The sequence below is a fragment of the Neovison vison genome, chromosome 7 (genome assembly GCF_020171115.1).
Source record: "Neovison vison isolate M4711 chromosome 7, ASM_NN_V1, whole genome shotgun sequence".
Taxonomy (NCBI): Eukaryota; Metazoa; Chordata; class Mammalia; order Carnivora; family Mustelidae; genus Neogale; species Neogale vison.
In genome coordinates this window covers 48293237-48319816 of record NC_058097.1, presented here as the reverse complement: position 1 = coordinate 48319816, position 26580 = coordinate 48293237, and the positions used below count along the sequence as shown (strand labels likewise).

Below are 26580 nucleotides of genomic sequence, written 5' to 3'. Positions count from 1 at the left end.
ATCTGGTAATACTTTCAGCAGACCATAGAGCCACAACACGAGGACTGTCTATACATGACCTACTACCATGATTTCTGTACATCAAGATATTTCTATTACGTTTACAGAGCTATAGGGGAAAAGGCTATTTTAGTTCTCAAATGATTACAAGTCAGAAAGGTGGGAGAAATATTAAAATGTCCAGGGCATCTGGGTGGTGCTGTCCATTAAGCATCTGGCTCTTGGTTTCAGCTCAGGTCATGATCTCAGGGTTGTGAGATCGAGCCCCGCATCGGGCTCCATGGTCATCATGGAGGCTTCTTGGGATTTTCACTCTCCCTCTGTCCCTCACCCCGCATGCTCTCTCTCTCTCTCAAATAAATAAATCTTTTAAAAAATCACATTAGTTTGGGGACTCAAAGCCTGGCATTAGAAGACTCTACAGGAAATCAGGATGTCGTCCATTTGATGATTAACAGTATTAAAAACTCGTTAACTACAAACGTGTGTTACTGAGACATATTTTTCTCTATAATCATCTCCATTTTTACTGAAGGTAGCCAACCTAACAATGATTTGTTTGCAAAAGAAGTCTAACAAAAAAAAAACTTGTCCTGGGGGGCGCCTACATGGCTCAGTGGGTTAAGTGGTTGCTTCTGGCTCAGGTTATGATATCATAGTTTTGGAATAGAGCCCTGCACCAGGCTCCCTGTAGGGCAGAAAGCCTCTTCTCCCTCTGTCCCTCACCACTCTCCCGCCCTCGGGCTCTCTCGCTCTCTTTTGCTCTCTCAAATAAATAAAATCTTAAAAAAAAAAAAAAAACCCAAAACAAAAAACTAGAACCTTATCCTGATTATTTACATAAATGTAGGAAGAATAGAGTTTGACCTATCAAATCTTTAAAAATAGCTTTTCTGGAACTTTTCATAAGGAATCATAGGATTTAATCTTCAATAGCGTCTCCACACCAGGAGCCATGCCATGAAATTGCCACAAGTCTTTGTTTATAGTAACAACAGAAGAGACCCTGTAACTATCCCTAGATTCCTGCACCTCTTAGGAAATTACCTTCTTTGTTCTCCTGGTAAGCTGCTGGGTACTTGGTAAACAAGGTGTCAGGATGATATTTCCAAGGGGGCTTTATTGGCTCCATAAAGTCAATCCCAGTCCCTTATAGCTGTCATCATATGAGTCTATGCAGATCTTTCTCAGCTAGGACATTCTAGTCAAAGGCTTTGTTATATAACCAGTGTTTTCCTTTCCTTCTTTTTTTTTTTTAAGATTTTATTTATTTATTTGACAGAGAGATACAGCAAGAGAGGGAACACAAGTTGGAGACTGGGAGAGGGAGAAGCAGGCCTCCTGCCAAGCAGAGAGCCCGATGTGGGGCTCAATCCCAGGACCCTGGGACCACAGACCTGAGCCAAAGGCAGATGCTTAATCCACTGAGCCACCCAGGCACCCCATACTCAGTGTTTTCAATTGTGTCTCCTCCCAATGAGAACAGATCCTTATTGAAATTGAAATTGCAAGCACATATTTTGGCTAAAATATAATAGTTACCCCAACTTTCTGGATTCTGAAATAATCAGGTAGAGAGAAAAGACAAAATATTTCAATTGGCTTACAGAGGTATATTTTATGCCCTGCTACATGTCAGTTAACTTGAGAGTTTTCTAGGGGTGCCTGAGTGGCTCAGGAGTCCTGCGACTGAGACCCACGTCTGGCTCTCTGCTCAGTGGAGTGTCTGCTTCTCCCTCTACCCTGCTTATGCTTTCTCTTTCTCTCAAATGAATAAATAAAATCTTTAAAAAAAAAAAAAGGGGGAACACTTTTCTTAAATCTGTAAAATACAATACATTTAAAAGAATTTTTTTTCAATTCCAGTTAGTTAATATACACTATAATATTAATTCCAGGGGTACAACAGTGACAATGATTCCATGCAATACCCATTGTTCAACACAAATGCACTCCTTAATTCCCTTCATTTATTTAACCCATTGCTCAACTGACCTCCACTCTGGCAACTACCAGTTTCTTCTCTATACTTAGGCTGTTTCGTGATTTGCCTGTCTTCTTGTTTATACTACATATGATTGAAAATTTATTTCTCTTTAACATCTTTCGCTTAGAATACTCTCTAGCGCCATCCATGTCATTGTAAATGGCAAGATTAAATTCCTTTTTATGGTGGAATATTCCATTACCCCCCCAACACACACAAACATGCACAGAGTCTTTATTCATTTATCAGTCAATGAACGCTCTGGCCTGAATATCTGAACAGAAATGGCCACTGGCATGGACTGTTGAACCATACCTCCAACAACATGGTACAGACAGAGCCAGAGAACGGGACCGTACCTGGCATGGGGCTGACTGAAGGGTGGAAGCTTCCACACAGCAGTGCATGAACCTTCATGAAATATCACCATCAATAATGGTTCTAAACGTGGCTGGGGTCTTGGACCTGCGGTACTAATGCTTGGGTGCAACCACAGGACATGCCTTGCTGATCCTGCCTATGCCACCGTCCCAAAGTCTTCATCTCCAACATCTATTTTACCATGGGATTTGATTTAAAAGATTTTTAATAAATTCATTTATCAAAGAGAGAGAGCACAAGCAGGTGGAGCTGGAGGCAGAGGGATAGGGAGAAGTAGGCTCCCCACTGAGAAAGGAGCTCAATGTGGGATTTGATCCCAGCAGCCTGGGATCATGACCTGAGTGGAAGGCAGATGCTTAACCCACTGAGCCACCCAGGCGTCCCTACCATGTGACATTTCTTGCGCCCAAATGATTTCATCATCGTTACCTTTCCTCCACCAGTTACCACTGATCTAGAACTGGGTGAACACAGTCATCACGATCATCCAGAAGAATCTGGTTCTTAGGAACGCATGGGAATTCAATTAAATCATGAAAACAAAGCAGGAGTTCCCTACTCTTCAGAAACCCACATTGCATGTATTCATTCATTAGATGACCCAACCCAAAGATGACTGTGCCTTAGGAGAGGCTGGAGGGGGCCACCTCTGTCTGGTGCCCTCCCCCAACTGTAAAGAGTTCTTCACACTTTTTTTTTTCCTTAAGATTTTATTTATTTATTTCAGAAAGAGAGAGAGACTGCATAAGGTGGGGGGGAGTCAGGCCAAGAATGATGGAGAAGTAGGCTCCCGCTGAGTAGGGAGACCAACGAGGGGCTCCATCTCAGGACCCCGAAATCATGACCTGAGTCGAAGGCAGAAGCTTAACCCACAGATCCAACCAGGCGCCCCTCACGTATTTTCAATATATCTTATCTTTCTAAGGATGGTGGTGGCTTCCTTGTGTTTTACATCCTGGGGTTCAACGTCTGAACATCCACTGGCCTTACATTTCTCTAGTCTCCATTCAGTATTTACCGAGGAAACTAGCTACAGCACAAGCAAAGAATGTCTGTGATGCCTGAACAGCTGGAATGGGAAATGAGGATAAATGGATCTGCAGATCTGGAGATGGCTAGGAAATAAGGAGAAGTTGTTTTTATAAAGGCAGGGGGTCAGTTGTGCAACCCAGGAAAGATGTCCTCTCTCCACATGCAGAATTCATGCCAGTTCCTCATCCTCTGTATTTCCTACCTCTTCCTTAAGGCTACTTATCAGTCCTACTGGAAGAGGTTTCTCCTACTTCTAGGGCACCTATCACACACAAAGCATTGGTATGAGTGCATGCTTACTTCACAGAAAAGTCAGAACAACACCCTTACACACAAGGTGGTGCACGTACCTTTATTTGGGGCCATGGTGCCGTGCTTTAATGTCCCAGGACTAAGTCCAGATTGGGGCATTCGTACCAAAGGGAGTCTTCTCTCATGGACACATGAGGGAAAGTCATGGTACTCCAGGCACATGTTTGCTCACAAAGATGGACTGGAGATGTGAATAGAAGTTACAGGAATCTATGACTCTGCAGAGTGTTATCTAGGGAAAGCACTAGCAAGAGGAGCTGGTGTCAGCTCAAAACCCCTGCAAAAGCACTGGCTACACAAAACCTACCCCAAGCAGCATTATTATGGAGTACTTGAGCTAATCAGACACTAAGACCCCCATGTAAACGGCAACATGTCCATGATAATATCCAACTAGTCCGTAAGAGGGGAAAATGGCACTAGATAAACTAGGGAAAAATAATCACACAGTACTTAAATGTTAAGGCCAATGAAAGAATGGAGGACAATGTATATTATTTCACTCTTATTACCAAATATGTGACAGATTCTACCAGTTACCTACAACCTTTAGATAGGTTAACATCGGTGGTGGGATAACACATCATTCATTACTCATCCATGGTAATACATTAAAGATCAATTATGTTTTATTAATTAAAATATGTTGAGCTCACACATGAACTAATTTATGAATTTCAAATGCACTCTATGATCCTTGTGCAAAATGCAGAATACAAGTGTTAAAAAGCACTCGTCTGCGGATATAATGGTGTGGAAGTAGTGATCTCCATAATTTTCAGGCATGAGGTCAGTCTTAAAAAATGTGTATATACAATTATATACCATTTTAGGGAAGAATTAACTATCCTCTTCTGGTATCTGTGAGAATTTCATTTCAACCGCATACCCGGACATTCTCCACTTGTAACTACAGCTATTATGAGGATACATTTTATTGGACTGCCACCTCTTTTTCCTCAGAGATCAGATGGTAAAATGTTTTATTTATACTATCCAGGGGTTCTTTAGTTTAATAAATAGAGAAGAATGTTGTTCTGAACACCTCTTTCATGATAACTGACATTAATGTTATAACTGCAAATAGCATCTGCATTTAGATTTTCTTCATATATTGTGTATTACATCCTCCCTCTTCCATGGACAATTAGATATTGAGTCCGAACAAATGAAGAAGGGTGTCTCGTATCTCTGACACAGCAACAATCAGCTACATCCTTCCACACACCCACTAGGAATAAATGAATTTTCTGAACTGATCTGAGACAAATACATTAATATTTGCTAGTCACAAATCCCAGATAGGATCAATGAAAAAAAAAAAGCACATACCAAAATTAATTGTACTCATGTAAAAATCCATCCACTTGTTCTTTTGAAGCATAATAGCATATACACTAAGTGTTTAACTTCGTATTATTCCTTATAAGGAATATTTTTATGTAACGTCTGAATAGATGGACTCATGTACTGCTTTCTACTCGATTTCTGTGATATTTATTGACATTTGATGTTTACTTACACACATTTCTAAATATTTACATCTTTCAAGTTACTTTCCTGTATGCACTCTCTGGTGGTTGCTACAGTTAATATTTAAAATGAAGGTCTTTCCTCAGTCATGATGTATCTAGGGTTTGATAGGATGCATTTGGGGATACAGAGTATAGATTGAATTCCAGTTAAAGGCACTGCAACTTTGTCTGCATTTCACAGTTTCTATCCTGTATGATAACTGAGTAGGCTGTGAATTCCGGCTAGAGGCTTGACACACCCCTTGTATTGTAATCTTTCTCCTCAGTATAAACTCTGAGATACAGAAAAGGGTTGAGCAGCTTAAAAGTTTGCCCATGTTCTTTACATTTATAACTTTTTCCTCAGTGTGAATTCTGAGATGTTGAATGAGGCTTGACTTCTTATTAAAGACCATGCCAAATTCTTTGTATTTGCAAAATCCACTCCAGCATACATTCTCTGATGAGGAATCGGAGTTTAATATTGCTTAAAGACCTTGCCACATTCTTAACAATTTCACGGTTCCTCTCCAATATGAATTCTCTGACGTAGAGTAAGGGGTGAGTTGTCCTTAAACGTTTTCTCACGTTCTTTACATTTGTAATGTTGGCTCCACTGTGAATTCCGTCGTAATGAGTAAAGGTTGAACAGTGATGAAAGGCCTTCCCACATTCTTTACTTGGGTAAGATTTCTGACCTCAAGTATGAGTTCTGTGATGTTGACGCAGGTGTGAGTGCTGGATAAAAGCATGGCCACATTCCTTACATATGTAAGGTCTCTCTCCAGTATGAATTCTGTAATGCCGAGTCAGGTGTGAGTGCCGGTTAAAGGCCTTTCCACAATCTTTGCATACGAAGGGTCTCTCTCCAGTATGAATTCTGTGATGTTCAGTAAGCTTTGAGTGTTGGTTAAAGGCCTTTCCACATTCTTTGCACACAAAAGGTCTCTCACCAGTATGAATTCTGTGATGTCGAACAAGATATGAGTGCCGATTAAAGGCCTTTCCACATTCTTTACATATGTAAGGTTTTTCTCCAGTATGAATTCTGTGATGTTGAGTAAGATTTGAGTGTAGGTTAAAGGCTTTGCCACATTCTTTACATATGTAAGGTTTTTCACCACTGTGAATTCTGTGATGTTGAGTAAGGCTTGAGTGATGGTTAAAGGCCTGGCCACATTCTTTACATTTGTAAGGTTTCTCTCCAGTATGAATTCTGTGATGCTGAGTAAGGTTTGAGTGCTGGTTAAAGGCCTTACCACACTGTTCACATTGGTAAGGTTTCTCTCCAGTATGAATTCTTTGATGTCGAGTAAGCATTGAGTTCTGGTTAAAGGCCTTGCCACATTGTCCACACTGGTAAGGTTTCTCTCCAATATGCATTGGCTGATGTTGAGATAGTGTTGAGTGCCAGTCGAAGGCTTTGCCACATTCCTCACAAATGTAACTTTCCTGCCCAGTGCCAACTGTATTATGTATATTTAGTCCCGAGGCTTGACTAAACATGTCCCCAGGTTTATTACATCTGTATGAGTTTTTTTCCATGTGAATTCTCTGATAATCACCAACACTGGAGGACTGGTTAACAGATTTCCCAAATTCATGGTATTTATAAGGATTCTGTCCCATAGGCATACTCTTATATACAATAAGGTTGGAGCTTTGAAAAAGGACTTCCTCAAATTTATCAAAGTTATAACGATTCTCTGGAAAATGAGTCCTCAGACATATATTAATATTTGAACCCAGGTTAAATTTTCTCTCAGATTCACTGTATTGAACAATTCCATTTTCATCGAATATGTTCTGGTAATTCTGGAGAGTCAGCTGCTCGGTGAAGGACCTTTCAAACGGATCCCACACAGTAGTGTGTTCTTCGGTTTTAAATTTCTGATTTTCAGAAATATTTGACTCAAGGGTCAATCCAATCCTACTTTCAAAATGGTTCAAATAATTACTTTTAGCAGGGACTAGGTAACTTTCCAGATTTTCCAAATTTTCATTCTCCAGATATGTATGTTTGACCACTTGATCTGAGCCCTTGCTTACAGAAAGACACTGCTTTGCAGAAGAAGCAGGATTAAGAAGGGATGTTTTCCAAGGTGTTTTATATCCTTCACCATTTTGGGTAGTCAGATTCATATTACGGACAGTTGTCTCAGTTTGGATATGTCCTTCATGATATCTTTGATGCCCTTTACTCTCCCCATCATTTTTCCAGTCTATCATTAAGGGTAAATCCTCAAGGGCACTATGTTTATATCTACCCACTGCCACGTTTTGGAAAGAAGCTTCTATGCACAGCTTTGGCAGGAAACTCTGGGTGCCATGTGAAGATACAGCTGAAAGATATCGAATAAGAGAAAAGTAAAATCATTCCACTTACTACTCTCAGATGAATATAATGAAAACTTCTAATACGGAAAAATAAAATCAATCAGAGAACGTCAGCAAGATGGCTGAGAAAGAATTATCAGAACTTCACTCCTCCAGGGAGACATAAACTTGCAGACAATGTACCCGTGACATAGCCTAAAAGATAGTTCTGTAGTCTTGTCATACTAGAGGACACAGCACTTTCCCATACCTAAAAAAATCAGGAAAAGTACCATTTGAGCCTAAAATCAGCAGCGGGGAGGAAATTTAAATTTAAAATACAAATAAGATATAGCAAAAACAGAAAAATATCAACAATAGGAAGAGCTGGTTTTCAGAAAAGAGCAACAGCATTGACATACTTTTAACTAAATCAAGTAAGAATGAAAGCGAGAAGACCAACTAAAATCAGAACTGAAGAAGTGAAAGCAGACACAGTATAACTGATACCATACAAATAAAAAAATTATAAGGTGATGATGGATAATTACATGCCCAGAGATAGATAACCAAACAAGGTGTATAAATTTTAGAAAATGTATTACCTACCTGACTCCATCATGAATTTAAAACAAAAAAAAAAAACAAAACAAAAAACCCTCATCTACCACTACTGAGTAGGACTGAAAAATAAAAGAAATGCCCAACCAAGAAAAGTCCTGTGCCAGATGAATTCACTGGATAATTCAAAGGAACATGTAATGAGATCATTCCCAAGAGGCGAAGAGAAGGGAAATTACCCAACACTCTCTGTGACGCTAGCACTGCCACATTTGCAGAGCCAAGGAAGATACTATAAGCAGAGTACCAGCCGCTACCTTCAAGAACAGTCATGTAAATGCCAGGGTAAAAGGAAGCAGAGTGAATCAGAAGCACCTGCTACTATTTTACAACATAATCAAGTGAGAATTCTTCCTGGAATTCAAATGTGTTTCAACATACTGAAATCTATAAATTTAAGATTATACATCAATAGAATAAAGATCAAATATGACCATATGAATTCATGTAGAATAAGAAATATGAGCATACTGGACACCATTTCATGATTTAAAACACTCAATGGTAGAAATAAAAAGAAACTACCCCTACCGAATAAAGGCCATATATGTACAAAAAGCAGAAATCTAACGTATTTAATAGTAAAAGATTGAAAACGTCTCCTTTATAATCAGAAACAAGGTAATAAAGAAACTTCTTTATCAATCAACTTCCAATCAACACAGTATTAGATATTCTAGTCAGAACAATTAGTAGAGAAAAAATACATAAAAGAAATCCTATTGAAAAGAAAATGAGGGGCACCTGGGGGGGGCCTCAGTCACTAAGCATCTGCCTTAGGCTCAGGTCATGATCCCAGGGTTCTGGGATAGAGCCCTGCACTGGGCTCCCTGCTCAGCAGGAAGCCTGCTTCTCCCTCTCCCACTCCCCCTGCTTGTGGTCCTTCTCTCGCTGTCTCTCTGTGTCAAATACATAAATAAAATCTTTAAAAAAAGAAGGAAAAAAGAAAAATATCACTGTTCACAGATGACATGATCAATAGAAAACCCTAAAGAATTCTTATTTTCGCTTTTTACACTATTTCATTATTTGGTCATCACTTATATTGTCTATTTCTGCTAATTTTCCCTTGTAGACACTCCACTTTTAATTTTCTTATGCTATAAACACTTAAAAAAATTCAAATAAGCAACTTAACATTACACCACAATGAACTAGAAAAAGAAGAAACATAATTGATATTTAGCTGAGGAAGGAAATAACAAAGAAAAATCAGAAATACATAAAATACAGATCAGAATAAGTAATAACCCAAAATCGGAAGTAATACAATCTCTAGCAAAATCCAAGTGCCATTTTTGGCAAAGGAACAAAACCCCTCTTAACATTCCTATGAATGTTACGGGATAACACATACCCAGAAGAATCTTGAAAAGGAAGGTTTTATTGGTGGCACCATACTTCCTGATTTAAAACACACTACAAAGACATAGTTGTCAACATAATGTACTGTAGATATAAAGACAGGGATAGAACAATGGAAAGGTAGAGGGTGAGCTAGAGGTCTACTTCCTGTGTTAATGTGCATGACAATGAACTGAAGGTCTTGTTAAAATTCATATTCTGATTTGGACTTCTAGGTGGGTTCTGAGCTTCCACATTTCCCACAAGTTAGCAAGTGATGCCAACCAACATCTTAGTTCAATAGCCAAACTATTAAATTAAAAAACAAAACAAAACAAAACAAACCTAGAGGAAATCATTAATGATTTCGAATGTAAAGGATATTGTGGCAATTACAACTTCTAATGCCAAGAGCAGAAACAACAATCTTCTTGAACATATGCTATCTACTCCATAACATTCCAACACTGTTTCATAAACTCACCTGTGAATCCACACTAATCTATGAGAACAGTATAATTGTTCCTCACCTTTCAAAGAAAAATCTTGGCAAAACTTCCGTCATAGGAGAGCCTGAGTTTTACCCCAGACCGTATGATGCTGAATTTGTGTAAGAGGAACACAGAGACTGGTATACAAAGGCAACTCTAAAAGAAAGTTCACAGTAGGTTTTAAAGTGACAATGGGAATGCAAACAGGATTAAACCACTGAACACTGGTGCGCCTGGGTGGCTCGCTGGGTTAAGCCTCTATCTTTGGCTCCGGTCATGATCTCAGGGTCCTGGGATCGAGCCCTGCAACAGGCTCCCTGCTCAGCAGGGAGCCCGCTTCCCCTCTCTCTCTGCCTGCCTCTCTGCCTACTTGTGATCTCTCTCTTTCAAATAAATAAATAAAATATTTAAAATATAATAAAATAAACCACTTAACATATCAACTAAAAGACATAAGTGACCATAAAACACAGAAATTACAAAATTAAAAAAGAATAGAAGTGATAGATAATTAAGAAACCAAAAATAGAAGTGATAGATAACTAAGAAACTAAAAAATGTCTTCAGTGGCATAAAACTTATAAATTTATTTGTGGAAAAAGGTTTTTTTGACTGACAAACACACAAAGAGACAAACAAAATCTGAGATACCTGAAATACCTATTATTTCTGAGATTCCTACTGCATCAAGTTTTTGACTCATTTACCTTTCCGCCAAGTTATACTTCAGAATTTAAGACAGTGGAACATATACGATTCAGGTTTTCATCCTCTAGGGCCAGAGAGAAGTGAGAAGCAAGAGTCTATCTGTGACATGACTGCGAAATGAAAGGGAAAGTTGGAGGACCCATGTAACTGACTGACCATCTCCCCTTCAAACACCGCCATCTCCAGTAAACATAGGAGAGAGCATTCAGTTTCCAAAGCAGACTACAAACAAAGTGAAACAGGGAAGGGAGTTTCTAGAGTAAATGAGATGATTTTACACATCTTTTAGTAAGTCCTCCTGAGGTACGTGATGATAAATGAGAAAAAGTATTAATCTTACAGTGGAAGGATCTGACATACAGGACAGAGAAAATGGAAGTGTATGAACCTGTCATAGGTCACTCTGGTATCAGGTGCCCACGGTTCCTCAAACCCTGGCGTCAGGTGCCCACAGAACAAGTGCTGTGAAACAAATGTCTAAAACAACAAGTCGGTAAATCATAATCTAAATGTAAACCTGAAAACATCCATTTTATTCAAATACCAAGTCATATCCAGGACTCACACTCTAGAATCTTGTCTGTAAACTATGTCTTTCGTGTGTGATCACGGGCCTTCACAGGCTCCTCTTGGCATTCTGATCAGCTGAATCACAAAGACTTGGTCCACAGACCCAGACATGGGAGGCTAACCGATGTGTAAGAATCGTGGCCCTCTTGCCTCCAGCAGGTGCCCTGTCCTCACTTCATGATGTCCACCAGGGTCCCTGAAACACTGCGGGCTTTCTCCACTGCAACACAGGTGGACTGGGAGTTTAGATACAAGTCCTAATCATCATGCTGAACGATGTACTGTCCAAATTTTTTTTTAAAAGATTTTATTTTTTTGACAGAGATCACAAATAGGCAGAGGCAGGAAGAGAGAGACGGGGGAAGCAGGCTCCCCGCTGAGCAGAGAGCCCGACTCGGGGCTCGATTCCAGGACCCTGAGATCATAATCTGAGTCTAAGGCAGAGGCCCAACCCTCCGAGCCACCCAGGTGCCCTCCTGTCCAATTTTTGTCTCTTAAGGATAATGTTCTTCTATTCTAACCTGCGAGTGCCCATAGCAAAGTACATCTGCGTATAAATGCGAATGATCTAGGGGCGCCTGGGTAGCTGGTTTAGTTAAGAGACTGACTTTGGCTCAGGTCCTGAACTCAGGGTCCTGGGATTGAGCTCCTGTAGAACCCTGCATGGAATCCTGCATAGGGCTCTGCTCTCAGCAGGGAGTCTGCTTGTAAACGTCTGCACCCCCTCCGCTTTCTCACTCTCTCTCAAATATATAAATAAAAAACCTTTAAAACAAACAAACACAAAGTTACTAATCTAGTCAAGTGAAGAGGAACAGGCAAAGTCCATTCAACACCAGGGCTGAATCTACAGCTCCCTTATCTAATTTTTCTGGAAGGTTTAAACAAACAATGATAAAAATTTAGTCCTTTCTAGGTGGTGGGACCATAGTAGAAAGAGGTGCTCCTCCCATGGGAACCAAGAGATTGAATTGAGGCTGCACGGAGTCCAGCTTCAGTTCAATGAAGAACATTAATTATATTAAAAGCAAAAGCAAAAAATACTTCTATAATCTGAAGCACACTACCACTTCTTGGCAGTCAAACCTGGAGAATGTAGGCTCCACACGAAACTCCAGGCCTGCATCAGAGAAGATGGACAGTTCCACGGGGCTCCTCGACACAGGGAAGAAGACAAAACAGGTGGACCTGAGTCCTCCCTCCCTTCACTTTCCATCTGAGCCAACATGGCTGAGCCCGGCACGTGAACAGGACCTGTCACTACTCTCTGGGGCTCCCTGTATTTCTCCATCTTCCACTCACCCTGCCAAGCATGTTCTTGGAAACAGCTCCCACGTTGACAAGTAATGCAGGAACAATCTGGTCCTGGTTCAATGCTGGACTGCTTAGCTTGGACCCCTGAGATCCCACAGTCTTTAAAAATACCAAGTTTTCCCTATAACTTTTACTAATGGCCACTGCTTCATGCTATAGAATCTCTTCTGTTTTCCATGCAAGACTCCTCCTAAAAATGGACTTTGCCTAAAAAAAAAAAAAAAATTTAAAAAAAAATTGACTTTGCCTAAAATCAACACAGGCAGGAAAATCAGTCACACTTAGAATTCTAATATCCCCAAAAGAATCCACTTATACAGAAAAGCCTTCATGAGACCTTCGGCCATTATTACATACATGTTAATGGTGAGAACTGAGAGCAAGAGCATTGTGGGAAAAACAATTCAAGAAGCTCTCACAAAAATTACTGTTCTTGGGGCATCTGGATGGCTCAGTCGGTTGAGCATCTGCCTTCGGCTCAGGTCACGACCCCGGGGTCCTGGGATTGAGGGTTCCTACTTGGAGGGGAGCCTGCTTCTCCCTCTCTCTCTCCTGCTCCCCCTGCTTGTGCTCTCTCACTCTGTCAAATAAATAAGTAAAATCTAAAAAAAAAATAAAAATAAAAATAAAAATTACTGTTCTTCCATTTACCTCCCAGGTTGCTCAGCCTGTGGGGACTCCAGACTCTCCCAGGTCCTCCTATTCACTTCTCCACTCTGCTAAGCACACTCTCCTTCTCCACAATTTACATTTTCTCCTTGTGTTATTTATAAATTTGCATTCCTAAATCTCTATCTTACCATGAATAACTAGGGTTGGCTTCATCTGGAGAGTAGATTAGCTTTCTTTACATGCAAGTTCTGCAGAAAGTGGCTGAACGGTGTGTTTGTGTATGCATATCCGTGTCTATTTTGTTTTCTATGCAAGTACACTTGATGGAGTGTCACATTAGTTGAGGTTTACAGCATAGTGATTTCACAGTTCTACTCTGCTCAGCACAAGTGAGCTGCTGTCCATCTCCACAAAGCACTATTATAATAGTGCTATTATAGTGAATATTATAGTGAATCTATTCCCTATGCTCTATCTTTTATCCCCATGACTTATTAATTCCGTAACTAAAACTCTGTACTTCCCACTCTACTTTACTCATTCTGCTCATCCTTCAGCTTGATTTCACTCTGGTAACTGGCAGGTTGTTCACTGTATTTATAGGTCTGTTTCTGGTTTTTTGGGTTGTTCCTTGCCGTTTGTGATAATGTAGATAGATGCGAAAGGTATTATGCTATATGAAACAGTCAGAAAACGACAGACAAATACCATATGATTTCATTTATATGTACAATCTAAACAACACAAATGAACAAACAAAACCAGAAACAGATGTGTGACTGTTTCCTTTTGAATAAAGTCCATCAATGAACTTTATTTATTGAGAAGTATAAAATTTATTGAGAAATATAAAAATTTCATGACTACACACATTCTGTAATGTTACAAGTTGGACTCGAACAATTTTCAGTGCCGGCAGAGGGCAGGAGACTACTAAATCAAGGTCCAAGCATCTTACGACTAATGACACAGCCAACACTAGAAACGTCTTCATCACACTTCATCACTACCTCCCAGCTCTCTACCCTCACTGATACAGGGAGATGCTGCACATGCAGTGGGTTTGGTCATATCTGTGAGATTTTGAGCATAGGAAATCCCAATATCTTAGAGGAACGTCTGGCGTATCTACCCAAGCTTTTGCCATGGAAAGAGACCTCTGTTTTCCTGTATGATAAACAAATCCGTCTTCTACCCAAAAGAAGGACACTATCACTGTATTCCAAAGCCTTTTTATACACAAGCATCAATGGAATTACAATTAGAATAAAAATTTTCAATGCCTCCATCCATGACACATGGAGAAACTGTTTTAAAACCCATAATCATCTCCCAACAATATCCACCAGTCAGTTTGACCCTGGCATGGCTCTTGCCCAATTTTCCTATAGATATATGACCTCCTTAGACATCCATTAATCTGACATAGGGTCTGGGATAATACCCACTCAGTTTGCATCAAGAAACGTCCTCCAAGGCTATGATTGGTAAGATACAATGCAGAAGAATCAGGTGAGCTGTATCATTCACTTCTGCCATGTCACCGTGGGCCCTGCATTCAACCAGGTGAAGAAATCCCAATACCCATGAGGGTTGACCTTCCACTTCTACAGTGAGCTTTCTAAAAGACACGGTTAAAGAAACACTAAACCTGTGAAAGCATCCATCTTCCAGGATGAGAGATTTCATACTTAACGAGGCAGAGCACACAATGGATACACTGAGATCCTGGATTACTACAGTAAAAAGGTTGAAAAATGAAAAGACATAAAAATTAGGGCATAGGACTGGGGCGGAGGTGTTCATCAACCATTACTGGGGGAATATTAAAGCATGACCTAAAAGATGAGGGAAATGGTGTAAAGCAAAACAAAGGTGGTCACAAGGGAAAGATACTTTGGGTGGACCCGAACACAGGTGAGGTCTGGAGAAATGACCCTGTGAATACACCTGACCCACTGTGTGTGCCTCTACTGGATGAAAATCAAGGAACCTCTGGTCCCGATCATCAGCTTGCAATACAATTTCAAGGAATAACAATGCTGTATGCACCAAATGTATGATTTTCTTCTGATATCCACGACAGCATCCAAAATGTATATTCTCGTGTGCTGATTTGCTGCCCATTTGTCAGGGACAGAGGAAAATGAGAAACTCACCATACTGGGAAGCTTCTACTTTAAGCTCCTTCTAATAACTAGCTAATCTTAATGGTCTGGAAGACACCCAAGGACACACTGTACCCCAATGGACACAGCCCTGGCTGCTCTGTACACATGCCAAGTAAGTGTGTATCCAGACTCGGGGAAGGAATACTTTTATCCAAAATCTGCTTTTAGAGACAAAGACCAATGAGCTGACTGTACTCCTGTGTTTGGCAATTTAATCCATAGAACTCAACCTACCTGCAGTGAAGTAAGGATGGGGATAATGATAAATCAGTTTGCCAAGATTCTAGCTACAATCTATAAAAAGTAAATTTTTGCTATTGCCACACTTCTGGAGGCCAATCTGCTAGGGGAAATAGGAATGATCATTTATCAGAGCACAGAGGCCCATGGAAGGTTTATGATGTGAAAACTGACATATATGGTCCCGGGAGAGGGCTAACCATCACTACATGCAGGAAAACACAGAGATACATCACAGGAGAAGTTGGCTCCAATATCATGATGATGTTAATCCACGTGAACACTTGCGCAAGCAAATGAAAGGAAAGCACGATAGAACATTTTCAGAATACATTTCAATTTGTCCTCAAATTGGGTGGGAAAAAAGAGAAAGAATATAAAACTTCCATTACTACACAAACCATGCAACACATTGATTTTTAATACATTTCTGACTGAAACTGTAAAGATCATGATTATTATTATTTTATTTTTTTTTTTTTGAAAAACACAAAAGATTCTATCTCTGTGGTCTTGGTAGAAGAGAAGATTTGTAAAAATGAGAAAAATCACTAACCATGAAGGGTGAAATGAAAAATTGGGTTACATTCAAATTAAGAACTCAGGGCAGCTGGGGGGCTCTGTCAATTAAGCATCCAACTCCTGATTTCAGCTTGGGTCATGAGATAGAGCTCCATACCCAGACCTAGGCTCAGCTAGAAGTCTGCTTGTGATTCTCTCCCTTGCCCTTGGTCCCCCCCCCAACTCTCCTTTACGCTCTCTCTAAAATAAATGAATAAATCTTAAAAAAAAAAAAAAAAAAGAACTTCTCTGAATCACAATCTCAAAAGATAAAAACATAGGTAGAGTAAGAAAGAAGACAAAGGTCTCATTCTCAGCATATATATAAAACTACAAAACCTGAACAAAAAGACATCATAGCATTTGGGGTGCCTAAATGGCACAGTCCCTTAAGCATGGGACTCTTGGCTTCAGCTCAGGTCATGATCTCAGACTCATGAGACTGAGCCCCGTATCAGGCGCCACGCTCTATGTGGACTGTTCTCCTGAGTCTTTCTCCTTCTCTCCCTTCCATTTTAGCTCTCTCACACTGTCTAAAAAAATAAATAAATCTCACAAAAAAAAAATAAAAAAATAAAAATCACAACAGTAAAAAGGGATAAGAACTAACTAGACACTTCGAAAAGGAGACTATCGCTAACCCAGTTCCACACTAACAGGAAGCAAGAACAACAGAAGAGCAAATAAAACCGCCACTTGGTAACATCACACAGCAACCAGGAGCCAACTGTGAAAACGACGCAGGCTATCACAATTTAGAAAGTCTGCGGATAAGCCAGAAATCCCATACACTGCTGGTGTGTGTGAAAACTGGCACAATGTCTTTGGCAAAGTGTTTCGGAGTATCTCTAAAAGGTGAACAAATCTAAACATATTTACCAGTAATTCACTCCTGCAAATATAGGCAGCAGACATGGGTTCATGTTTCACTAAAAGGCAAATTATCAGTTTCACGTGCCAGTGCTAGTCATGACAGTCCTGCCCTGAGAACCATCCCCCCTCCAGTAACAGCAGAATGACGCGGTCATTTGATATGCACAATGGAGCTGGACTGATCCACTCTAATGAATGAGGCACAGCATCATGCAGGAATACAGATAATTCAAATGACAGAAGGAAAGAAAAGAAGCCAAATACAAAAGAGCTCCTGTTGCCCAATTACTTTCACACTAAGTACAAAAATGGGGACAGTACTCCCTTGCCTTACATGTTAAGAGTGTTGAGCTTTGGGGAAAGTTCCTGAAGGGCTCAATGGGAATTTCAGAGGACAAATAATATTCTATTCCTTGATCTCAGTGGCTTTTAGAGATGTAATCAGTTTGTATAATTCCACTGAGCTATTCACTTGCGATTTTTTACTTAAAAAAAAAAAAAAAAGTGCCATCAAAAACCTGGTACGTAAATAGATAAGTACCAAAATGTACATATACTGAGAAGCTGAAATTAGGGTATAATTTCACACTGTGACTATATTTAAAAAGCCTTTAAAAGTTTCTTTTATTTTTATATTTTTAAAGATTTTATTTATTTCTTTGACAAACAGAGATCACAAATAGGCAGATAGGCAGAAGCAGGCTCCCTGCTGGGCAGAGACCACCCCCATGCAGGGCTTGATCCCAGGACTCTACCTGAGCTGAAGGCAGAGGCTTAACCCACTGAGCCACCCAGGCGACCCTAAAAAGCCTTTTTTTTTTTAAAGTGTGCTTTAATTTCCAGCTAAAGCAATATAGTCCGTGTATACAAAGGTTACACAAAAAGAATGAAATGTATAATTATTTCCTTAAAATACACACAGGAAAACACAGCATACAAATCATGAAAAAAATACATAGGGTGTGAGGATAAGCATAAAGACTTGGTAAATAGAAGCCCCAGTATCTCCATTAGGATATTAAACATAAATAAACCAAATTTCCTGGTAACACCAAACTTTGCTTGAATATACTCCAGTGGAATTTCCCTAAAGCCATACTGAAAACAGGAGGAAAGAACTAGAAAAAAAAAAAAAGAGACAAACAAAAACACCCCATGCAGTGATAACCAACCAAACTGACACGGCAATATAAATATCATATATTAAAATCCTTAACACCAATGGGCTTTGTCACTCCTACTTACTGTGTTATTCTTCAGTATCTAAATACACAGCATTTCAATATTTTGGCTAGAGGATAACAAACACAATCTATATTTTTGTGTGTGCATATTTTTACACACATAGATAAAATATAGATCTATAAATACAGGCATATAGGGCAAAATTTTTAGCTCATGAGACATTAAAAAATCATCACAAAGCGTTGACATCACCAAGATGGTGAGAACAGACACGCCTGGGTGGCTCAGTCTGACCACGGATTTCAGCACAAGTCATGATCTTAGGGTTGCGAGATGGAGCCCCCACATCCAGCTCCAGGAAGGGAATGGAGCCTGCTTGGGACTCTCTCACTCCCTCTGTCCCTCCCACATCTCTCTCCTCCTCTTAAAAAATAAGAAAAAAGATGCTGAAATAGTGGCCACTTCAGTACTTCTCATAATAAGCTCAAGTAGCAACTGTTCACATAAGATGTCACCGGGTAAATCTCAGTGCTCAGGGGTGGAACTGAAACACCTTCTGGACCACAGAGATCAACAAGCACAGCATTAGAAGGGTTAAGAGGTTAATTTAGGTTAATTAAGGGTTAATTTCACATTGACCACAATGCACCTGCCCCACCAAGACCCCCAGACCAGCACAGTGCCATACCATGGCTCATCACCTGGAACTGTAATTCCTGCACCAAGAAAAAGAAAGCAGTGGGCATCCAGCATTCTCCAAATGGCAAGCTGCTTCCTGGGAGGCCCACTGAGGTCTGACCTCATGGGGATCCCTGGAGCAATCTGTGGTGTGGACCACTGGTGATCACTGAGACATAGACAAGGTGTGCAGGGCTTACAGCAACGAGTGCTCAGATCTTGAAACACTGACAGACCAGACTGTAGTCTTCCTTGCAGTCATACCCAATCAGAGATCACACAGTCTCTGTCCACTTGCAGAACAGAAATGAACCCACCTGCTTAAGAAGATTCGTCAGCAGCTATACCTGACTTGGGTCTCCAGCCAACAGGGTGAACTAGAGCATAGAGGCCATTCTAGGGGGCTCTATTTGAGCAAGTATGCAAACTGGAAGTCACTTTCCACTGCTGAGCACAGCCTCTAGTCCCCCCACCAGCAATCCTGAACAAAGGCCCTGGGCAACTGCAGAGCCTAGCTCATAGACCTACTAGGGAGAGCGCCAAGCCAGGGGCATTGCCCAAGTGTTGAGCATAACCTCTCTCTGCCGAAGCAGGGAGCTTGAACAGTGAACTAGACTCAGAGCCTAGCCTGTGGTACTGCCCAGAAGCAGAGAACGGTCTACAGTCCTTCCACATGTTTGAACGTAACCCGTGGAACCACTTGATCAGGGGCTTGCCAGCATTGGCTTGGAAAACACTTAGGAGCCCGCAGTTCCCAATGGACACATGTCTGCCCTCTGTGAACATACAATGTATGTCCATGGTTATTAGTGCTCTATAAACTGTTATGTATTTAATGTTCTTGGTTCTGTGTATTATTGCTAATATTATTCCCTTTTTGACAAAAATAGTTAAGTTAAAAGAAGGTGTTGTGATCATCTCAATATTGGTAGCGTCAGGGTTTGAACATGGACACTCCACCCATCAACATGAGGTAGGGAGGTCAGATGCCCTTCCAGAAGGTGACTGGGCTTGGATTCTTTTCCCTTTTTGTCCTTCAATGATTCACTGAAAAGTCTTCACACACAAAGGCCTCCATGAGACTTCAGAGTGAAAATTCCAGCGCAAACCAAACACAAGTAAACTGAATAGCTTTCACTTGAGTACAAAGAACCAAAAACACAGATCAGGTATCCAAGACAAAAAGAAAGGAAAGGCCCAGCACCCAACAGTCCACATTCACACCTGGAAAACCATGACTACACACCTGTGTATCCGACAGCATTTGCAATAGGCCAATACCCTTCCTGAAGAACACAACTACAACTGTGTCCCCAGACATGGGTCCCCAACATGTTACCTAGACAGGCACCTGAGAACACACAGGAAAGGAAATTTGGGGGCTGCACCTCAGAACCACTGACATGGTTAGTGTGGGGATAGGCACAGAAATCTAGTATTCACAAGTGCTCCCGGTACCTGACTCAGGCTAAATTCGACAATCTCTGCAGGAATTAAGTCACAGGTCAATCTTGAGTCATCCACACAGAAGTCCCTCTCAGAAACCCTCTAAGCCTGTGGTCATGTTACTGTTGTGTCACACAAACACAACACACACAACACACATTTTCTTTATTCATAAATGAATCTGAAGCTAACAGAATCTATGTTGGCTTCCTCCTCTTCCACCTGTCGCTTCTCTCAATACCTCCTTGAGCTTCCTGGAGTCACCCCAAATATACTTTTGTTCACATTCCTAAATGAAAACAATCCAAATTAAAGTGATTCAGAATGCACATAAATATTTTATCAAGTAAGTGATGAAAAGCATCAAGACATTAATACATGTTATATATTAAAATGGGATTGAAGAGAGCATTCTCACTATAATGCTTTATTTGATGACTTTTACCCTAAAACCATAAGTAATTGTGGCTTAAGCAGCTCCTCATCAGCACACCATTAACACACAGAATAAAACACCTGGGCATTAAGGATAAGGATACTGTAAATTTGGGGGTATTTCTCTAACACATGGTTTCAAGGAAAAGTGTGACTGCCTTTTTGTCATATGCTGGGAAACAGTTCTGAGAACAAGAGCCATTCACAAACATGTCCACCTATGCTACAGTTGTATCTCTGTACTTAGAGTGGCAGCGATGACAGAGTGCTGGTCAGTGATGGAGGAAGTAGTGCCCTGGTGAGGATGACCTTCCCTGCACAAAACAGAAAGGTTTTAAATTTATTAAGAACTTTAATTTATTAAGTCCTAGGGCGCTTGGGTTGCTCAGTTGGTTAAGCGTCTGCCTTCGGCTCAGGTCATGATCCCAGGATCCTGGGAGGAAGCCCCACTTGGTTGGTCTCCCTGCTCATAGGAGAGCCTGCTTCTTCCTCTCCTTCTGTTATTCCTACTGCTTGTGCTTTCTCTCTCTCATTCAAGTAAATTTTTTAAGAAAATTCCTCAAATTTTTAAAGTCCTATCAGATTTATACTGCCTCCTTTGCTGCCTGGATCATGGCTGGAATTCTGGTTGGGGGGCAGGTATCTCAGAGCCATGAGGGAGGACGTATAAACACAATGTTTGCAGGGAGACAGTACCAGAAAGAAGAAATGGAAAATCAGAGAATACTCTAGGATGTCTGAGCCATTGTATCAGATCTGAGCATCTACTACTGTGTACATAACACAAAATGCATATCTTCTTTTCTATACATACCCAGCAGTCTTCTCGTAATATGGCTGACCGCCAAGTAACAGCTAATAAAAAATGAATTATTGTCCCTGAAGTGAACAAACGTTAATTACACAACTTTATTTGATCAATTTCTACGAGTGATAAAAATCCTTTCTCTGTTCAGATCAGGATGGGTGTAAGGACAGCATGGCCTGTGAAACAACATAGGGACATCTAGTCTAGAAAATGGGTAGACTGTTTGAAGCAGAAAAACTCTCTGCCAGTGACTACAGACTGGCTTCCCAACAAATCAGTGCCTTGCACACAGTCCAGAGCACAGGACAAACTCATCATGGGGCTGAGTGGAAGTGAGGGTGGGCCTTGCCAGGTGTGGGTCAGCATCCTTGGAAGGTCACCCATCTACACTGGATTAGATCTATGTTGGGGTTATATACCTGGGACACCAGTGCTTTGTGGAACCACAATACACACCTTGCTGGTTCTGGCTACTAGGGTCCAGCAGCCTTCATCATCTTCATGATCTACTGTGTCATGTGACATCTTAGAGCTATATATATAATGTTTAACTCATCCAATACCCCTTCTCCATCCACCGCCACACAACTGGGCCTAGTTTCCCTGTTTCCCTGTAGTCCAGCAGCAACTGGAACTCAGGACAACCAGGAAATTCTGACTTCCCTCAATTCCAGAAAACCACATTTCCCAAGTTCCCATCTCTGTCACATTTGTTCACCACCAGAAACTTCTTAAGACTTTGCAGTGACTAAAAGGAGCTCCTTACCAGATTTCCTCACATTTCAAGAGTCCTCCATATTTGCTTTTAGTAGAATTTGTCTTCGTCTCAAACTGTATCAACATGATTTTTTATCTGTCCTCACAACTCTCTCAGTGCTAGGGTCTAAATTAAGCCTACAGACCACTGATGGCATTTTCTTGCTCTTCCAGTGACGTGGTGACGTCACAGTATTTAAATCTCAGATATGGCTTCAAATGATCTGTTACCAACCATTTACCATTGAATTTGAAAATTCCAAGCTACTTCTAAGAACCTACAAGGGACTGAATGACTTATGTTGCAAGAAGAGAGCAGGGACAGTGGGGGTCTCCATAACACAGGAAGGAAGGACAGCTGTGATGCCTCCATCACTGGAACGGAAATAAGGAGACAGAGGACTGGAGATGATTTAGAAAGAAAACAAGTAAAATTTATCTTTCTAGATTCAGAGTCAAGAGCGCAGCCTTGGACAGATGTCCTTTTGCCACATGAGGAATTCATGCCAATGCTTCAGACTTAGATTCTTTTTATCTCCGACCTTGGGCTGCAACATCTCTCATAATAGAAGACTGTTTTCTTCCTATCTTTAGAACATCTGCTAAGACCCAGCATTGTCCCAATGTTTGGTCCCTTCAAAGATACGTTAAAACAAGCCATGACTTATGAAGTCTCCAAGTTTTCACCTAATAAACTTGTTTGTTTCCTTAAAAGATTTTATGTATTTACAAATTTCAGAGTAAAATTAATATTTGCTATTGCAAATAACTCAAATATAGCCAAAAGAAAAAAAAGAGACATAGTAAAACTAATTATCCCTCTCCAAATAGCCATGCCATCTTGATCCTTTCAGGGATATTAACAAATACAGATGAACACTGAATAATATAGGCTTAAACAGTGTGAGTCTACTTATACAAAGATTTTTTTCTGTTGTATAAATATTGTGTAGTACTGTAAACGTGTTTTCTCTTCACTACCACAATCCTTAATATTTTCTATGTACCTTACTTTACTATAAAAATATAGAACACAGACCACATAAAAAGGGGATGATTAACTATTAATGCTCTAGGTAAGGTTTCAATAATACGGTATTTCCATGGTAAGGAATGGTTTTAAGTTTTTGGGACTCAAAAATTACACACAGAGGGGTGTCTGGGTGGCTTAGTCGTTAAGCATCTGCCTTCGGCTCAGGTCATGGTCCCAGGGTCCTGGGATGGAGCACTGTTATTGGGCTCCGTACTCAGCGGGAAGCCTGCTTCTCCCTCTCCCACTCCCCTGCTTCTGTTCCCTCTCTCACTGTGTCTCTCTGTCAAATAAATAAATAAAATCTCAAAAAAAAAAAAAAAATTACATACAGATTTTCAGTTCTGGAGGAGGTTGGTGCCCTTCATGCCTGCCCTGTCCAGAACTAAAATGTGAGTGCTCTAGGTCATTTAAATTTGGATTTTCCTCTAAATACTCTGATTTAGAGTCATGTCTGAAATGGCACTTATTGATTTCTGTTGTTAATTCTGACTTTATTTAGATTTGCCTTTCTATTGTACATACGTAGCCAACTGTTTACATCTTTAATGTTTTTATCTTTTATAAAGACTCTTTCTGAACTGTATATGAAAACAAAGGTCATTCTTCAGTCATTACACTAAAGTTTCCATCTAGTGTGTTTTACCTTATATTGAGTAAGGGTTCCAGGTAAAGACTGGACCACCATTCGTGACAATTTTAAGTTATTGCCCCAGGGCACATTATCTCATGTTGAATTATTATTATGAATGAAATGCTTTACTGCATTCCTTACATTAAGCACTCCTAGATATTTAGCAAAATCATAGTTCTGCTTAAAGACTTCACCACTCCCCACTGTATTTTACGTTATATTTGTAAGTTTTGAGTGGCAGTTAAGGTCTTTACCACATTGTTTATATTTGTACTATTTCTTCCCATTATGAAATGTCTGCTGTTGAGTCTTAAATACCATTAAAAGGTTTGTCACACTTATACCTTCTTCAGTCTTCATTTCAGTAAGGATACAATGATATACAATAAGATTGGAGCTTTCATAAAGCTCCGCATTTATAACTCTAACACTAGTTCTCTAGAAACTAAATTCTCTGAGGTTTATTAGTATTTGACCCTTGACTGACATGTTCCCCAGACTCCTTACATGGGTACATTTTGTCTCCTTTATAAACAACTTGGTAATTACGGAAAATAGAGTTCTCATTAAAGGCCTTCTTAAGTTCACAGCACATGAAAACTTACTCCAATTAAGTATTACGTGGTAAGTATTCTACAGTGATGTTTGGATAAAGACCCTCCTGTGTTTATCAGATTTAGAGAGTGTGCCACAAGGAGGGATTATGTGTTGGTGGGAGAATAAGGAACTTCCCGAAAAGGACTTCTTAAACCAATCACATTTAGAATTTTTACCTTCATTTTTAAATGTCTAACATTCAGAAATGCATCAGTGAATGATTAAACCACTCTTAAACTTGAAATGGTTTGAATGAAACTTTCCGCATGGAGTAGGTGACCTCCCAAAATATTCAAACGTCCTTCCAGAGAATATGTATGTTGAAAAATGGATTATTATTGCCAGGTTCAAAGATATTGTTCTGCAAATATAAATGTCTTAACAGTGGGGGTTTCCCTTGAATGTGCTCTATGCCTCATCTCTTCTGGTGGGAAGGATTTCTTTATGCTAACTGTCCCACTTGGGTTATACCCATCATAACGTCCTTCCTTCCTGCCCTTTACTACCCTCGGCCACCTGACGAGTTACCCGTTAAGTATAAATACTCAGGACCGCTGCTTCCACGTCTTCCCATGTCACTTTAAAAAGTGAATCTTCTTTTCCCATCTTTGCCAACAGGCCTTTGGGTGTTAGGGAAAGACACAACTAAAAGATACACAGTAAGTTATCACACTCACCATACTCGCATGCGTATACGTTAATATGCTAATGTGCAATCTTAATGCTCATCATTGCACATGAGCAAAATAGAAAAATAGGAAGCACAGGACTGTGCTCCTCCATGGACACAAAAATGGACCGAATTACCCTTTAGAATGTTCCAGAAGCCAGTTAGGAGAACACAGCTCTCCCAGGCAAGTAGGAAGGAAGAAGAGGCACGTTGAAGAGACAAGGAGAATTTGCAACACTTGCCCACAACCGGGGCTCGCCCTCCCTGACTCTCCACAGCAACACCGTGAGAGAAGTCTCACCTCTCCTCAGGAGAGAACAAATGAGTGCCCAGTATGCTCCATGATGTGGCTGTATGGCTGCTGCCGAAGGGACTTGTTTCTGTCATGTAGGCCATAGGGGCCAAAGGAAGGACAGCTCCCTATGGACCCATTACCTGGCGGCTCAGACGAATGCTGAGCACTTGTTCAAACACTGGAGAGACCGAGGAGCTCATTCATACTGGAGTTCACACCGTCCTGAAATCTACTGAGTTGAAACTGTCTTCCTATTAAATACACAGGTAACTAAACAATGTTGTGAAAGGTCCCATACAAAAGGAAGCCTGTTATTACAGAATTGTGAAACCAGAATAAGCCAAAACGTAACCCAAAGAATTCCACATAAATAGATGAATTCTGGGGTGCCCAGGTGGGTCAGGCTGTTAAGCATTTAACTTGAGCTCAGCTCATGATTTCAGGGTCCTGGGATGGTACCTAGTGTGGGATCCTTGCTCAGTGGGAAGTATGCTTGTCTCACTCCTTCCCTGTCCCACCCCCCTACTTCTCCGTATTTTCTCCCTGACAGATAAATAAAATCTATAGAAAAAAATGAATGCATTTTTAAAAGGAAACCTTTTATGTAACTTTAAACTATGACGGTATACCCATGAAAACCAAGCATTTTGAATTATTGGCATGTCTTCATTGACAGTAAAATAGTAAAGAATGTGTATTAAAGTCTACCATGAAAAGATCTAATGGAAAATTTTATGAATAAGCACTTAAAAGGCATTGGAAACTGCATTCTCATTAACATATCCCTCCTGTACACAGAATGAAAGGCTATAATCCACTCTTTAGAATCAAGCACCCTGGGGCACCTGCATGGTTCGGTTGGATTAGCACCTTACTCTGGATTTTGGCTCAGGTCATGATCTCAGGGTTATGGAATGGAGCCCCTTGAGGGTTTTGACCCTCAGCAAAGAGTCTGCTTGGGATTCTCTGCCTTTCCTTCTACCTCTCCCTCTCTCTCTC

At 40.4% G+C, this 26580-nt stretch overlaps 1 protein-coding gene across 3 annotated transcripts in view; it reads right to left on the bottom strand.

The window, feature by feature from the left end:
• The window catches only part of LOC122911731 (putative protein ZNF720), a 127934-nt gene that overhangs the window by 30030 nt on the left and 71324 nt on the right, over positions 1-26580 (bottom strand). The window contains exons 7-8 of one of the 3 annotated variants that reach the window (XR_006385505.1): positions 12579-12797; positions 6756-7568 (exon numbers count right to left, since the gene is read on the bottom strand). The exons of 1 other annotated variant lie outside the window; for it this stretch is intronic. Coding sequence is in view for 1 of the 2 variants with exons in the window: in XM_044256723.1 (XP_044112658.1) it covers positions 5926-7568 (1643 nt within the window). In the remaining variant the exon portion in view is untranslated. Of the gene's footprint in view, positions 1-5193; positions 7569-12578; positions 12798-26580 lie in introns of those variants that run through there. One more of the 3 variants, XM_044256723.1, reaches the window with a different exon arrangement.